At 36.1% G+C, this 15,383-nt stretch overlaps 2 protein-coding genes across 6 annotated transcripts; one reads left to right on the top strand and one right to left on the bottom strand.

Annotated features, from left to right (window-relative positions):
- Positions 1–448: 448 nt before the first annotated feature.
- On the top strand, positions 449–6,293 carry LOC113719230 (uncharacterized protein C594.04c). 5 transcript variants are annotated; one of them, XR_003454790.2, is made up of 6 exons: positions 449–929; positions 1,103–1,375; positions 2,537–3,023; positions 4,185–4,492; positions 4,576–4,649; positions 5,505–6,293. XR_003454790.2 is itself a non-coding variant. In XM_027244386.2 (4 exons), the coding sequence occupies exons 1-3, from the start codon at positions 687–689 to the stop codon at positions 3,011–3,013; spliced, it is 993 nt and encodes a 330-aa protein (XP_027100187.1). In that variant the 5' UTR covers positions 449–686; the 3' UTR covers positions 3,014–3,023; positions 4,185–6,293. The 5 variants fall into 5 exon arrangements, 2 of the variants coding, with proteins under 2 accessions (XP_027100187.1, XP_027100186.1); XR_003454791.2 differs by lacking the exon at positions 4,576–4,649; XR_003454789.2 differs by having other exon boundaries at positions 4,185–4,649.
- Positions 6,294–7,434: 1,141 nt separating this feature from the next.
- On the bottom strand, positions 7,435–10,320 carry LOC113718504 (receptor-like protein EIX1). The gene has a single exon (XM_027243406.1). It carries the CDS (start codon positions 10,318–10,320, stop codon positions 7,435–7,437), a length of 2,886 nt encoding a protein of 961 aa, XP_027099207.1.
- Between the last annotated feature and the right edge of the window lie 5,063 nt (positions 10,321–15,383).

Genomic DNA, 15,383 nt, shown 5'->3' with positions numbered 1-15,383 from the left:
AACTCGTTGGAGAAGCAAATTGAGATCGATGTCATACTTGAGTTTGTGAGTTCAAGTGATGAGACATGTAAGTTGTTAGATAATTTAATATTTCTTAAGAATAAAATATATATATATATATATATATATATATATATAACTCAAAAAGCTCGATTAACTTTGAAGTAAAATACTTAAAGGCTCGAGTTTAATTCGATAACTGTACTCGAGCAGCTCGAACTTGATTTGGATTGAGTGGAGCTTTAACCCAATTTGAGTGTGGGCAGCTAGATTTGTTTGCCACCCGGCCCACCCCTGCATACACCATGTTGGCTTATGCACTATTAAATCACATCCAGACGCTTTGCAACATTTAAAAATTTGGCCAAATTTTGGTAGCGCCTCATCCCCATTCGCCAACTCTGAAAAATTGCCTATCTTTTCTTTTTCATGAAAAAAAAATTAATTGCAATTAAAGAACGGTGAGCAAATCATTTGGATAATCACTTTTCCAAAAGGAAGATTTGCACCGCCGTCTGCGGTGAGACCTTTAGCTACACTACCCATCAATCAAAGGAATCCAACAATTTTCTGCAGCTAGGTTGACTCTCCACACTCCACAGCCGAAGTTATATAAAAAGGGCCTCCCAGACTCCAAAATCCAGAGTCCTAGGCCGCCAATACCAACCCAAAAATAGTAAAATAGTATGGGTGGTAGCAATACTAGTCACAGTAACCTCAAGAATGCAGTCCTAGCATTTCTAGTTCCCCTGCCCTCCATCCTCTTCTACCTCACTTTCCTCTACCACTACCAGGATGATGATCCCAATTTGCTTTCCCCTGTATGGAAATGGTGCTATAACCACCCTATCCTGCTAGCCAACATCTTCTTTTTCTTCAATGTCAATGTTCTCTTTTGGCTCATTGGCCTCATCCAATCTAGCCATTGGGTAAATTTTTGTTTGGCCCATTTTCTTTCATTGGAGTTGACTTTTTTTTTCTTTTTTCTTTTTACTGTTTATGGAAGTTTTGATTTAGCTCAAAATTCTTGCAAGATTCACAGAATATGAATGTTTTAGATGGAGGGACTGTGATAGTTTTCTTCGCTTTTGTTGTTTTGCAGATGATTGATCCGTATTGGACGGTGATACCTGTTTTATTGGTGCACTACTATGCAAACCATCCATTGGCAGTAGAGAATAAGTACAATGTTTGGAGATCAAGAATTGTAACATGTTTGACGTGGGTCTGGAGTATTAGGCTCAGTCATAACTACTTTCGCCGCGAAAATTGGCAATGGGGTGTTAGAGAGGATTGGAGGTTTACAGATATGAAGCATCAGTATGGCAAATGCTGGTGGTGGGTTTCTTTCTTTGCTGTTTACTTGTCCCAACAGGTAATGGTTTATCTCCTTAGAATGATTTTTTTTTTTTTTTGTGTGATCTTTTAGGAGTTTGGTAAGAGCCCTTTTGAGTTAAATGTATAAAATTAGTAGAATTAGCTTTTCTTGTACTCATTGCTTTTTGTTAGCTTTAAAATTGATGGAAATAGTAGGACAGAATTGAATGATGTTTATGTGGTGCAACTTCTCTATAAATTGTTTCAACGAAATTTTTGACATAATTATGATAAAGACATGAGCTTTATTCAATAATGAAGTTTTTGGTGCTGAGCTTAGATTGGTTTGTCAGTCATATTTTAGGCGTTTTTCTTCACAAGGTAGATAAATGAAGATTTTTTTTAATTCCAGGATTAGTTAAAATGGAGCTCAAAGGATGTGATGGACACAAGGAAACTACAGATCAGGCTTTATTAGCATCGACTTGTTTAGAGCTTGTGCTTAGTTGGTTTTTATTTAAGATTTTGACAAGTCTATAATTATGATTATACCCTTTGAAGTTGTTTTCTTGTAGAATGATCTGTGGCCCATCATAACTGAATTTAGATTGATAAAGAAATACACAAACACTATCATTTAAAATGGTTCAGAGGAAGTCACAGCATTTTTAACTGAGTATGCTATGAAATGGACGAAATTTGTATGCTATAACATCTATTGTTCACGTGTTGGATCACTAGAAGATTGTGCATGTTGTCTACACTGCAGCAAGTCGTTCTTAACTTACTAGGAATGTACAGTATCTCTTTTTTAAGTGAGTTTCCTAGGATACTCAACAATTTGTACATCTCAACAATAATTACTTATTTTATGAAAAATAAGCAATTGATCGGCGTGAACAGTTGGCATGGCTTCATTTGGAAGGTTTAAGCGGTAATGATTAATGACAACAATCCAAACTTTTGCACAAAGTCTCGAAATTGCTAGACCCAGATCTATCATAGTGACATAGATTTAACTCTTTTTTGCATATAACATCTCACTGGATTATTTTAAATTTCTATGATGCGTTTTATTCTACTGTAGCAGGATGCTAATTTATTTGGGAAATCTCTCAGAATAAGATTTACTTTGGCATAGTCAGTCCCCATATTGGGCCTGTACCCTGCACAATTAAGTGATGATTTGCTCCTAATGCCTTTTCCACTTGTTTGGCAGGTCTTTCTCATGGGCATATGCATGCCTATGTATGTGATCCATTTAGAGAACAAGCAACTAGATATCTTGGACTTTGTTGGAATAGCAATATGTTTGTCTGGAATTGCAATTGCTTATTTTGCCGATACACAACTTCATGATTTTGTGAGTAGAAATAAGAAGCTAAAAGAGCTTGGCAAGCCAGTTGTTCCCAACCTTGACAAAGGGCTGTGGCAATACTCAAGACATCCAAACTATTTTGGGGAGCAGTTGTGGTGGTGGGGACTAGTCATTCTTGCATGGAACCTGGGTTATGGCTGGACTTTTGTTGGTTCACTCATCAATAGCCTGTGTTTAGCTTATGTAACTGTGCTTGTGGAGAAGAGGATGTTGAAGCAAGATTACAGGGCTGAAGCATACCAATTGTACCAGAAGACAACTTCAGTGTGGATACCTTGGTTCAGGTCACCGTTGATAGGAAAATCAAAGAACACTTGACTCAAGAATGGTACATGTAATGTGTTTTAGAATTATGCTTTGGATAAGTATTGTCAATTAGGGATCTTTCTTGTATCTTTTGGGATTAATAGAAGTGAGATATCCTCTCTCTATCCCTTTACTCGAAATTTCATTATTGGGACTTCTCACTCTATTCGATAGGTGTATGGCTCAAACCACAGAAACAGCACATATGCTAATGGTTTCTCATGAACATGGTACCAGTGATGTGCATTCTTGGTGTAGCCAGATGGTTTGGTAATGAAGTTTCAATTGTATCATGGTTCTTTGGGTATGGTTGTATGAAAAGTTGGAATTTAGAAATGGTTTGCTCAGTTTAGTTAGTTCATCAGGGAAAACATCAACTCGTAGAGTTCAGTTTTTGAAGATCAAATCCTGTATAAATTAGAAACTTTGAACAGAAGCTCAGGTTAATGTCATATCAAAGCCACTTCAACTAGAACCTTGACTTTCAGCCCTGGCGCAAGTGTGAATCTCTCAAAATGATAATATTAGTAATTATCTGAAAGAATTTAAGAGAGGAGCAAAATATTCTATGGTTAGGACAGGTTGCATGGCTACCTACCTTTTCAGTTTTGCCTAAGAAACAAACAATTAGAGAATAAATGATAACAAATCAATAGAAATATTGGTGTGGGTGTCTGCAGTGGGGACTTTTACGGCTTTACCTTCACCATCCATCAGGATCCAGCTTTCTGCAGAAAAGTTCATCCAACAAAATTAATAGGGTCCCTTATGGGAGTTATTGGCAGGCAAGACTAGACTATGCCATAGCCGGTAGTAGTAATAGCAGCCACAATAACCTCGAATGCACTAACAGAAATTCTTTTTCCCTTTCCCTCAGTATTCTTGTACCTAATTTTCCTCATTCACTACCACAATGATTATTTTAGTACCTTATGCTCTCTAGGGAAGTTGTGCTTTGACCACCCTTTTCTCCTGGCCAACATTCTCTTTTTCCTTAATGTTAATGTTCTTTTCTGGCTTGTTGGCCTCGTGCAGTCTAAGTATCAGGAAAACTTTACTTTTATTCCATCTGGTTGAGTTTTTCTGATCAAAGTTTCCAATCCTCAGTTCTGAATTTGTTGCGAGACTCAAAATGTAATGACATTTTAGGAGGGATTATGATGTTTTGTTTCTTTGTTTGCAGATGTTGGATATGCACTGGTTAGGGATACCAGTTTTGTCAGTGCGCTGCAAATCAACTCATCCATTAACAGACGATTACGAGTTTAATATTTGGAGATCAAGAATTGTGATACTTTTGACATGGGTTTGGAGTAATAGCTTCTCTGACAGCTACTTATGCCACGAAAATTGGCAATTGGGTCTTAGAGAGGACAGGAGATTTAATCAGCTGCAGCGTGTAGTATGACAAACACTGGTTATGGATTGCAGCATGCAGTATGACAAACACTGGTTGTGGATTTTTTCTTTGCCATATACCTATCTCAACAGGTGCTTTTCCCCTTCTGAGCTATTTTTGAATTCTTTCTGTCGTTTGTACTAGTTTGTTATCTTAAAAATGGTAAAAGATGCAGGACTGAGAGGTTAAGTGATGCTTGTCATTTTGCCACTCCATCAATGTTTCAATGGACTTCTATGCATACCTAAGGTAAAGGATTGGAACATCTAATTTCTTGGTGGTGAGCTTTTGATCAGTTTGTCAACCATATCCTGGGGAAGTTTTGCTCATAAGTTCCACAAGTTTAAATTCTTTTGAATTCTAGGAATGGTCAAGTGAGGCTTGTAAGATTGTAGATATGAGGACCTTATAGATCATGAGCCTTCAGTAGGATTGACTAAGAAGTTCTTAGGATATACAAGTCTATAATGTCAATATTACTTTTGAGCTTTTTAGTTTTTCAATTGTTATAGCTTTTGAGAACTTGATTTATGTCATGGATTGCGAGGGCTTGGCTTTGTGGAAATCTGGAAGCAGCTCGGGTTTAAACATATAGTTGGATTTGTGGAAATCTGGAAGCAGTTCTGGTTTAAATATATAGTTAGCATCACTTCAAACAATTCACATGTAGTCGCAATTATTTTTTTGACAAGTTGTGTGAGGTATTGAACTAAATTGGCACATCATCAAAAAGGTTTTGCAAGCAATGAATTATTCTTGCACATTTAGACTAAGTGCTTGTATACCTATTCTGTCATAATGTACAGAAAATAAATCCTTCAGAATGACAAATCGAGAATGTTAAATTTCTTGTGGCTTCATCTGGTCAGTTGAACATGGTACTAGTTGCCTTGTTTAGATCACAATGGCCAAAGCTTTTTCACAATCTGAGGCACCATAGTGTGGTTTGGCCTCAGATCTCCTAAAGTGATATAGGTGTAAAGCTTTAATACAGGCTTTATTGATGTTTCATCCATCTGTCGCGGGACTAATTAATCACTTGCTTTTTCTGCTTAATTCTCTCCACTAAATGTTGTTTTGCTTCTTATCTTGTTTGTCTGCCAGGTCCTTTTGGTGTGCGGTCAAATCAAAGAGAGTGCAACTTAATATATGCGACTCAGCTGCAATAGCTGTATGTTTGGCTGGTGAAATCTTTGCTTATCATGCCAACAAACAACTCCATGATTTTGTCAGTAGAAATAACAAACTAAAAGAGCTTGGCAAAGGAGTGGTGCTCATACTTGAAGGTTTGTGGCAATACTCGCAACATCCCAACCATATTGGGAGCAGTTGTGGTGGAGACTATTCATCTTCGCAAGGAACCTGGGTTATGGCTGGACGTTTGGTGGTGCACTCTCTAATAGATTCTGTTTAGCTTGTTTGTATGCACATGCGGAGAATCGACCGTTTAAAGCATGATTACAGGGCTGAAGTTTACAAGTTATACCAGAAGAGAACGTCAATTTGGATACCTTGGTTCAGGTCAGCATCGAGGAAAAGACAAGAACACTTGACTCAAAAATGGTCCACATATCTATATTACAGTTATGGCCTTACATTACCACAATTCAATTGTTATCTTTCTTGTGATGTGTTGGGCATAATAAAAATGAAAGAAATCCACCCAGTATCATTCTGCTGTAAAATTCAATATTACCAATTTGCTCCCTAAACGTAAAGATGTGCAACATATGGAAAGCTCTGAGAACCCTGAAGATACAAGAATGGTTTTCTCATAAACTTGGGAACAGCAATGTGTTTGATATAATTGCGTGTAAAGCTTCCAAATCACTGCAATGTATTTGTTGTAGAAAATGCACTTAATGAAATCTATTCTGCAATTTTTTCAACTCATGAATACAAACTGGTCTATGCATAGGCTTACTGGCATTTTGAGTGTAGAGTATGGTATTGATTCTCATCCTCTCATGGCTGTCTAGGAAGCAGGGAAAAAAATGAGAAAGAAGAAGAAGAAAAAAATCGTAAAATCAAGGTAAAAACTCAACATGGTTTTTTCTTAATACTAATGAATGTCCTGCTCATAGCATTGCAGCCTGTGTATTCCATGTTGTTTTCTCTTTCAGTATTCGTTCATTTGGTGCTTTTCATTAGGTCTTGAAGTATCATTCAATGTCTAAATCTTTGAAAATAGTCATGGCTTAAGATAGATTCTTGCAGGGCAAGGAAACTAGATTAAATAACAATAAAATGAGTACCAAATATTCGGCTTAAAAAATGAGGATATTGTAGAACTTTACGGAATTGCATTAATAAAAGTTCTTGAAAACTTCAGTAGCTGTTCTTCATCTACATTGCTTAAGAACATTCATAAATAATAATCTATATATTTATTCCCTTCGACTACATCCAATGAATTGTCCCGTTTCACAGTGATTACTGACCATTGAGCTAGCTCTATCCTTGGAAATGGGGTTGGAAATGTTCTTTTCTTATGCCTTTTCCTATGATGAATAACAACTATAAGACACATTCAAGCATACTATGCTTTGTTTTGCCAAATTTCGAAAGGTTTCTAGAACAACTTCTCTTAAAGGCTCAAATCGAGGTCAAATTGTCGGAAGGAATATTAATAAAGACGGACAATGTAATAACTATTGTCTGAGTGAAGCCTTGATTAAGGACTTCAATAAGTAGCACTTAAACATTAGGCAAATGTTGGTTATCCGGAAAAACAACATATGTTCCATTCAGACTAAGAACCTGCAATGGCTTTGTCTAGAATGTTTGAAACTATTATGTGGTAACCTAAAGAACTCCCACAACATTTGTAGCACCATATTAAGTTGTTTGCTTAGTTGCCTTGTCTGGTAAGGATACTTGTGTAATCAGGCTTAAAGTGACATCTACCGAGAAATCTTATAGCTCCTCTTAGATATTTTCCCAATTTTATAAATAGAAAGGAATATCTCAGTATGGAATACAATGAGAGAGAGAGAGAGAGAGGAGTTAAAATTATGAAAGTTTTCTGATTGGCCTAAATACACCTACTGAACTTCCTTTGAAGCTTTGAAGTCTTCAATGCAATTGCCAGCCACAGTCTGTTGTAGACATTTTCCATGAATTGAAAATAAGCATATCTCCACGATTTCTTGAAAGTGAGGATGCCACAAACTGCCGAGAATCCAACTGCAAAACCAGGTCCAATCCCAGCAAAGAACCATGAGAAATAAGACTCTTCGCCAGCTTCATGTCTACCACTAGACTTATTCCCATCAGGTGATTTGTCGTCAGGGCAAGTTTTCAAGAGTGGTTTACCACAAAGTCCACTGTTGCCTTCAAAACTAGATGGATCATTCAAGGTTTGGAGCTGATTTCCAGTTGGTATTCGCCCTGATAGATTATTAAATGATAGATTTAGGTAACTCAGAGTGTCTATAGTGGACAAACTTAGAGGGATTGAACCAGAGAGTTCATTTCTTGATAAATCAAGAGACTCTAGTTGTTTCAAATTGCCAATTTTGTCTGGGATTCTTCCACTTAGATGATTATTGGACAAAGTCAAACTTTGCAACCCAACAAGATCCATTAGTTCTTCAGGGACCTCTCCAACTAAATTATTTCCTGAAAGCTCCAGGGATCTTAGATAAGGAAGGTTTGTGGAGTACTCGAGCTCTCTTCCTTTCATAAAGTTTGAAAGCTTTTGAGGATGGCGAGTTAGATAAAATGCAAATGGTGTAATGTCTGATTCAGTAGATACCATTGCACTCAAGTTACCAAAACAGGTAGGAATTTTTCCTTCCAGTTTGTTGTGAGCCAAGTTTAGTACCTGAAGATCTTTAAGGTGGCAGAATTGCATTGAAATATTACCTTCAAGGTTATTGGATTGAAGTCTGAGAATTCTTAGATTTGATAACCCATTGCAAATCCAGGCAGGTAAAATGCCTGATAGTCCATTTTCTCCAAGATCAAGAACTTGTAGATTTTTCATGTTCTGCATTTTCCAGGGGAGCTCCCCGTGAAACTTATTTTTGCTCAAGAGTAAATATACCAGAGGTTCCATGTAGCCTAATGAATTTGGGATATGACCAGACAGGCTGTTGTTTCTCAAGTTCAGTGTCTTCAACTGCTGCAGCTTCCCCAGGCATAGAGGGACTCTTCCTGTTAACTGATTGTTGGAGAGATCTAAGGTGAACAAAGACTGTATGTTGCATATACAATCAGGGATGCTTCCAGTCAATTGGTTATCATTCAGATGGAGATATCTCAATATCAGTGGAATTTCCGAGTTCCCATCAAGGGGAGGAATATTTCCAGTTAGCAAATTTCTTGAAGCATCAAATGCAACAGCATTTGGTGGAAACGATACCAAGGAGCCCTCAAATTTGTTGGAATAAAAAATTATGAGTCGATCAAACGTGTTAATTTCTTTGAACACTGGTGGCTTGCCTGTTATGTTGTTGGTGCTAAGATCCAAGTAATGAATCTGCGAATACACCTTTTCAAACCAATCAGGGATGGTATCTGAGATGCTTGCATTTGACATGATCAATGTATTAACCTCCCTTTGTGTTTGAAGCCATGAAGGAAATGGAGGTCCTAATTTGGTGGAACCCATGTGAATATATTGTAGTTGAAATGGAGGAATCCACATGGAGCTTACATTCCAACTCAGCAAGGTTGAAGAAATATCCAGAATTTTGAGTTCCCTGAGATTGGCAAAGTGGAAATCAGACAGCATACCAGTAAATGGGTTGTCTGCAAGACGTAACCTTTGCAGTTTAGTGAGCTGCCCAAGACTTGTAGGAATGGTACCAGAAAACTCATTAGAATGAACATGGAGTATAGTAAGAGAAGATAGTTTCCCCAGGCAAACTGGAAGTGATCCCTGAAAGTGATTAAAACTCAAATCGACATAAGCAAGGCTACTCAAATTACACAGTGAATCTGGTAATGAAGTTCTGAAGCTATTGGAAGAAAGATGAAGCAAAGTAAGAGAGGTCAGTTGCAAAAGGGAGTCAGGAATTGGACCAAAGAAGTAGTTACCTTCAAGGTGAAGGTTCATGAGTGAAGTCATATTAGAGAACCAGAGAGGAATTGGAGAACTAAAGCCATTCCCTTTGAGGTCAAGGGAAGTAAGAGAAGTGAAATTAATGTGTGAAACAGGAGGAATAGTTTTAAGATCACAACCTGCCAAAGTTAATGATAACAAAGATGGGAGCATGTTAACAGCATGCAACCAATCTCCTTTGTTCACAATCTGTACGCCAGACAAGTCTAAGCTTTCTAGAGAAGAAAGCTTAGCTATCCACCAAAGATCTTTTGCAGTCAATGTGAAGTCTGAGCCAAAACTCCAGCCTTGAGGTGTATCTCCAAGATGGAGGTACTTTAACCTTGAGAGGTTTCCTAGATCATCAGGAACCATTCCTTCAAAACCGGCACTAGACAGGTCGAGATATCTCAAATTCCTTAAGGATCCCAAGAATGTTGGGATTGGAATGCCTGAGAAGTTGTTCATGCTAAGGTCCAAATATTGCAAATGCTCCAACTCGAGTAAAGATGGACTTATCTCACCTCCCAAGCAGGTTGTGCTGTAACTGTTAGCGTAGATTACATCATAAAAGTACCTAGAAGGATCGAATGGAAATTGGTTATGGAGGTCAAGCTTGACAACATGGCCATTACTCTTGCTACAACCAATTCCTTCCCATGAACAACAGTTTTCTCCACACCAGGATGACAGATGGTGTGATTCATCTATTAGGCTTTCCCTAAACTTGAGAAGAGCTTTTCGCTCTCTCTCAATGCAGCTTGTGTTTGAGTAGATTTTTTGTGTATGACAAAGCTGAAATTGCACAATGAGAAGCCAAAAATTAAAGGAAAGTAAAGTCGCAACATGGAGATTTCCCATTGCTTTTCTCATGTTGATAAAGGAAATTAGGTGTTTATGGAAATATTGTTTTATGATGGTTTCATGTGAACTCTGGTAGCTAATATAGAAAATGATCCTGCTTGATCTATACTGAGGTCTTCATCATGCTTGACCTGTGGATTTCCACTACTTGAAGTGCTTGTGGACGTCAACTGAATCTTCAATGAGCATGCATTCTAGGAGACCTTGACAAAGTCTCCAACATGCGCAGGGCAGGTCATTCCAACTATCAGTTCTTGGGGACTCGGGAGAATTGAAACTTTTTTGATTGCTTCTTGTTAATTAAGGAAAATTGTAAAAAGGGCTATTCAATTGCTTGATTAAGAAAAAGGTGCGTGCATAAATTTGAGTTTTTTTTAAAACTATTTTATTGCAAGGGAAATTCTCGTACAAAATGTTCTTTTTCTTTTTTTTTTTTGGTGCAGATTAAGTAGCAAATTTTGATTGGAAAAAAAAAAACAGAGAGCATAAACGTCCTTGAGAGTAACTAACCTAGAACTACATCTATTTTATTAATCATCTGACTGAACGAGTATTTTCACTCAATTTCTCAATTATTTCTCTTTCAATTTTGTGCTGACTTGGTCCACCACTCTAATTTTGACTCACTGAACTGAAAATTTTGAGAAACAGTTATCCAGGCATGGCTCTGAAATTGTTTCTTCACTGCAGCTTCATCATAGACTTTTTTCACCAGGGTAGTCTTGCCGAGTCCCCCCATTCCCACAACAGAAACTACTTACAATTGGGAATGGTCATCAAGGATTTTTGAGATGAGCTCTGCTTTTGGCTTATCAATCCCAACAAGTCGAGCTTCTTCAATGAAGAGTGATTGAGCACGAATGTCAAAATCTGCATTTGCCTGTCGGGAAGAGCTGAAGCCTCTTTCTTGAGTACCATATAGGGCTTGGTACCTCTGATGCCTTGCTGAAATCTCTCCAACTCTGGCCTTGATGTCTTTTATCTCCAAAGAAATTTGATGGCGAGCTTTCAGATTCTTTATTGAGTTATAGATCTTTCCAGCCTTGCCACAGAATCCGTCCTTGTAGCCACGAGCAAAGCGGAAGGTAAAATCATCGAGAACATCCTCTGTATCATAAGCAACTTCTCGAATGCTGAGATATGCCAACTTTTCTACAGATTTTATCAGATTGAGTTTGATATCAAAATAATTTAGTTATTAGAAAATAAGGATATTTGTTAACCAAAGATCATGTTGGTTTGTTAACAAATATTTTAGATAAGATTTGCTAGTAGTAGAAGATTATATTTTGTTGAGATTTTTAGGATAATTGTTAGTTGGATATTTTGCTAGTTTGTTTCATGTAATCACTATAAATAGTGAGTTGATGAATGTAGAACAAAAACTCATTTTCTACCTTCAATACAAGTCTCTTATAAGCTTTTTTTGCAACACTAAGGTGTTGTTTCTTAGTTTATGCCCCAAAAAACCAACAAAATGGTATCAGAGCCTATATCTTAAGGGCTTGAGTCTTCTTTTTTTGAGAGTGATGCATTGGTGAGGATCCTTTATAAGTTCAAAACCATGACAGGAAAGAACTTTTTGTCAAATGTTTCAACTTTTAGTGGTGAAACTTACCAAATTTGGGCCATAAAATTTTGGACTTATTTGGTAGTCAATGATCTACGGGATATGGTGGAGACGAATTTTGTTTCATCAGCATTTGAAGAGCTGATGGATACACAAATTAGAGACCACAGAGTTGTAATCAGACAGAGATCCAAGGCCAGCATTCACATATCAGTTTTTGATGCCGTTTTCACAAAGATAATGGCTAATGATTTGATTGAGAATAAATTATTCTCAATTAAAATAAAAAGGAGAAGTTTCACTATGAATTGGTCAGATTTTGACAACTCTAAAGTGGAACATGATGATGAAATCAAGAATTCAGATCCTGAAAAAATTCAGGAGGAGATCATTGATAAGTCAGGAAGTATCAAATTGATTCCTGATATTTATCAAGATTATAACATTTCTATTTTTGAGTCTACAGATTTTGATGATGATGACAAAATGAAGAATCATGCAGAATTTCATATTTTCTGTATAGGTTCAAATATTGTCAAAGAATGTTCCACTTTAAACCTATGAGAAGGTTATTTGGAAACATTAAAAAAAATCATCTTTTATGTGGAGTTTGGCATGAGAAGACAAAAGAAGTGGTTTGTTGCAAGACTAATATTTAGCTTGCATAAAAATCCAAAGGAAGAAGTTCATTGCAAGGCTAATCATCAATTGCAGAATCTCTTACAAAAGTCTCTCCAAAACAAGGTTCAAAGATTTGAGAAGACAATTGAAAATCTACAGCAAAAGTGGCAAGGAGGAGTGTTGAGATATGCCAACTTTTCTACAGATTTTATCAGATTGAGTTTGATATCAAAATAATTTAGTTATTAGAAAATAAGGATATTTGTTAACCAAAGATCATGTTGGTTTGTTAACAAATATTTTAGATAAGATTTGCTAGTAGTAGAAGATTATATTTTGTTGAGATTTTTAGGATAATTGTTAGTTGGATATTTTGCTAGTTTGTTTCATGTAATCACTATAAATAGTGAGTTGATGAATGTAGAACAAAAGTTCATTTTCTACCTTCAATACAAGTCTCTTATAAGCTTTTTTTGTAACACTAAGGTGTTGTTTCTTAGTTTATGCCCCAAAAAACCAACATCGAACCTGCTTTAGCCATTCTTGGAGTTGAGAATCATTGTCTTCCTTTGCTTCAGCTTCTTTGAGGAAAGACTTCATGCTCCCGAGTTCATCTTTGATGAATTGAACATCTGATTTAAGCCCCCCCAAAAGTGTGATCTCTTGGGAAAGCAAGGTTGAGAGCTGGTTAATCAAAAAACCTACAACACTCTCTGCCATAATGCCAAGTCAAATTTCTCAAGAATCAGTTTTCTTATCAAAAAAATTTTGAGAGTTGTTCCAAATTTCAGAAACTATGCTGTTTTTCTTTTTCTTTCTTTCTTTTGTAGTATAGAGGATGCGGTTTATATGAGCTAGCAAATTCTAGAATTATATGAATTTGAAAGAATTGCTGTTCAAGAATGATATGAATTTGAGAACGTATGCTTTTTTTTCCCTTTGTGGTATAAACAAGGAGTTTTATTTGGCATTTTGGTAGTACATATCAAAAGTTATTGTGGTCAAAAAGTGAAATGTCAGTCTACTCAAAAGAAAAGGTATAGAGAGCATAACCTAAAAAAATAGGTAAAGAATAACTATTCTCTTGGGCTAAGAAAGGCATAGAGAAAATTTTGGATTTCTTTTGATTGTTTAAATTGGAAAGGAAGGCATTTGTCATGTGGAATCTAACAATCTTCAGATAATGTTCAGCTCCCTTCTAATGTTTTCTTAATTTGCTCCAAAAAGAAATGGCTAGCTATGATTCTAAGTAAAACTAATAGATAGGAAAAAAAAATATGTTGTCCCTAAGATCCAACTTACTTTGGTAGGGATGATAATCACGTAAAGGTAAAGTCCTTGATTTGTCTCTTGTGCTTGAAGATCGTTCTTGAAATTGGCACTTTGGTAATACTTGCAAAGTAACATAAATTCATTGTAACGAAACAAAGAAAGATTTGCCTACCTGCAACGAAAAGCATATTGGGCATAACCTAAGAAATGGGCAAAGCATATTAGAATACATATATTCTCATGCTAAGAAAGGCAACGATAAAATTTTGATTAGTTAAGTTGGAAAGCAAGGTATTTGTCATAGTCAATCTAACAATATTCTTGAGAAATGTTCAACTCCGCTTCTAAGTTGTTTTTGATTCGCTTCCAAATGTGTAGCTAAGATTCTAAATAAAACCAGCTGAAAAGAAAAAGTTGACTAGGAAAAGACGATCTACAAATTATAAGGATTTTAGCATGATAATAACCACATCATATTTCATTTCAAATGCCAATGGAGATTGGAAACTGAAATATTTGGAGTGTATTTAGTAAAACATCTATAGGCAGTTGCAGAAAAACTTGTATACAAGAACGTGCTTTTTTGCAGAAAGTCCAATCACATAACCATATAAATCTATATAGTTTTATATAAAATGGAAATTGAGAAGAAAATAACTCCAATCATAACAAATGACCTAAATGCGCTCCAGGAACGCGTGTCATGGGTTAGTTATGCCTGTCAATGGATTAAACCAATTTAATTTTGCCCGTCAATTATTGAAATGTTTCCTCAATTGTTCTATATTTGCCTAAAATCACAAATTTTATGGAGAAAATTTTTTTTTTGTCAAAATATTAAGGATCGTTTTGGTGAGCAAGCTAAACATTAGGAATCAAAACTGCGTTTCTTCCTTATTTCACTATCTCTTCTTTGATTTTCTCAAAAGAATAAACCTTTTGAATTGATTTTTTAAACAATCGTAAACATACCTCTTGAACTTATTTTTTCTTTCTTTACATGCGAAGAAAGAACTTCATTTAAAAAATGGAAAGAAGAGAATATGTTTGAATAACTTCCATTCATGTCAGGCTTAAATTCTTTTCATCAATTTTTTGAACTACCAATCTCAATTAAAAAGAAAATGTTTCTTCATTAAACCCTACTAAAACTTGCGTACCTATAGCCTCAAAAGTAATCGAACTAAATCTTTTTAGCAGAATCATGACTTATGATGCACAGAAAGAAACCCAATAATCAAGAACGCATGAACACATTGTAAATCCCAACTAATCAAAATCTAGTAAAGTTTTAACTACAGGTTCAATACTTACAACGCAAACAATAAGACGAACCTAAAAACAACCCTTCATATTGTGTAACAAAGCGGTGCCTATTGGAGTTCTCTTAATAGCAACAAATGAGAGAAGGAAAGTTCTTTTCCAAATTTTGGAGTTTTCAAAAGGCAAATAATATTACCATTCGTGAAAAAAAAAGGCCTCACACACTCTTTCTCTTCTTTTTATTGTGTAAAAAGGCAATGTAGCCCATTTATCATTGTGCCTATTTGTTAACTACTGTAATTGTCCTAAGGCTTCACAGTTGCTATAAAAGAGTTCCTTTGCCTCT

The sequence above is a fragment of the Coffea arabica genome, chromosome 11e, assembly GCF_036785885.1.
Source record: "Coffea arabica cultivar ET-39 chromosome 11e, Coffea Arabica ET-39 HiFi, whole genome shotgun sequence".
Taxonomy (NCBI): domain Eukaryota; kingdom Viridiplantae; phylum Streptophyta; class Magnoliopsida; order Gentianales; family Rubiaceae; genus Coffea; species Coffea arabica.
Note: the sequence above shows the minus strand (reverse complement) of the source record. Positions and strands in the feature narration are given on the sequence as shown.

Coding starts and splice junctions, on each gene's coding strand:
- LOC113718504 (XM_027243406.1), bottom strand. CDS start 10,320: ATGAGAAAAGCAATGGGAAATCTCCATGTTGCGACTTTACTTTCCTTT.
- LOC113719230 (XM_027244386.2), top strand. CDS start 687: ATGGGTGGTAGCAATACTAGTCACAGTAACCTCAAGAATGCAGTCCTA. Junction 930..1,102: donor TCATCCAATCTAGCCATTGG/GTAAATTTTTGT, acceptor GTTGTTTTGCAG/ATGATTGATCCGTATTGGAC. Junction 1,376..2,536: donor CTGTTTACTTGTCCCAACAG/GTAATGGTTTAT, acceptor CTTGTTTGGCAG/GTCTTTCTCATGGGCATATG.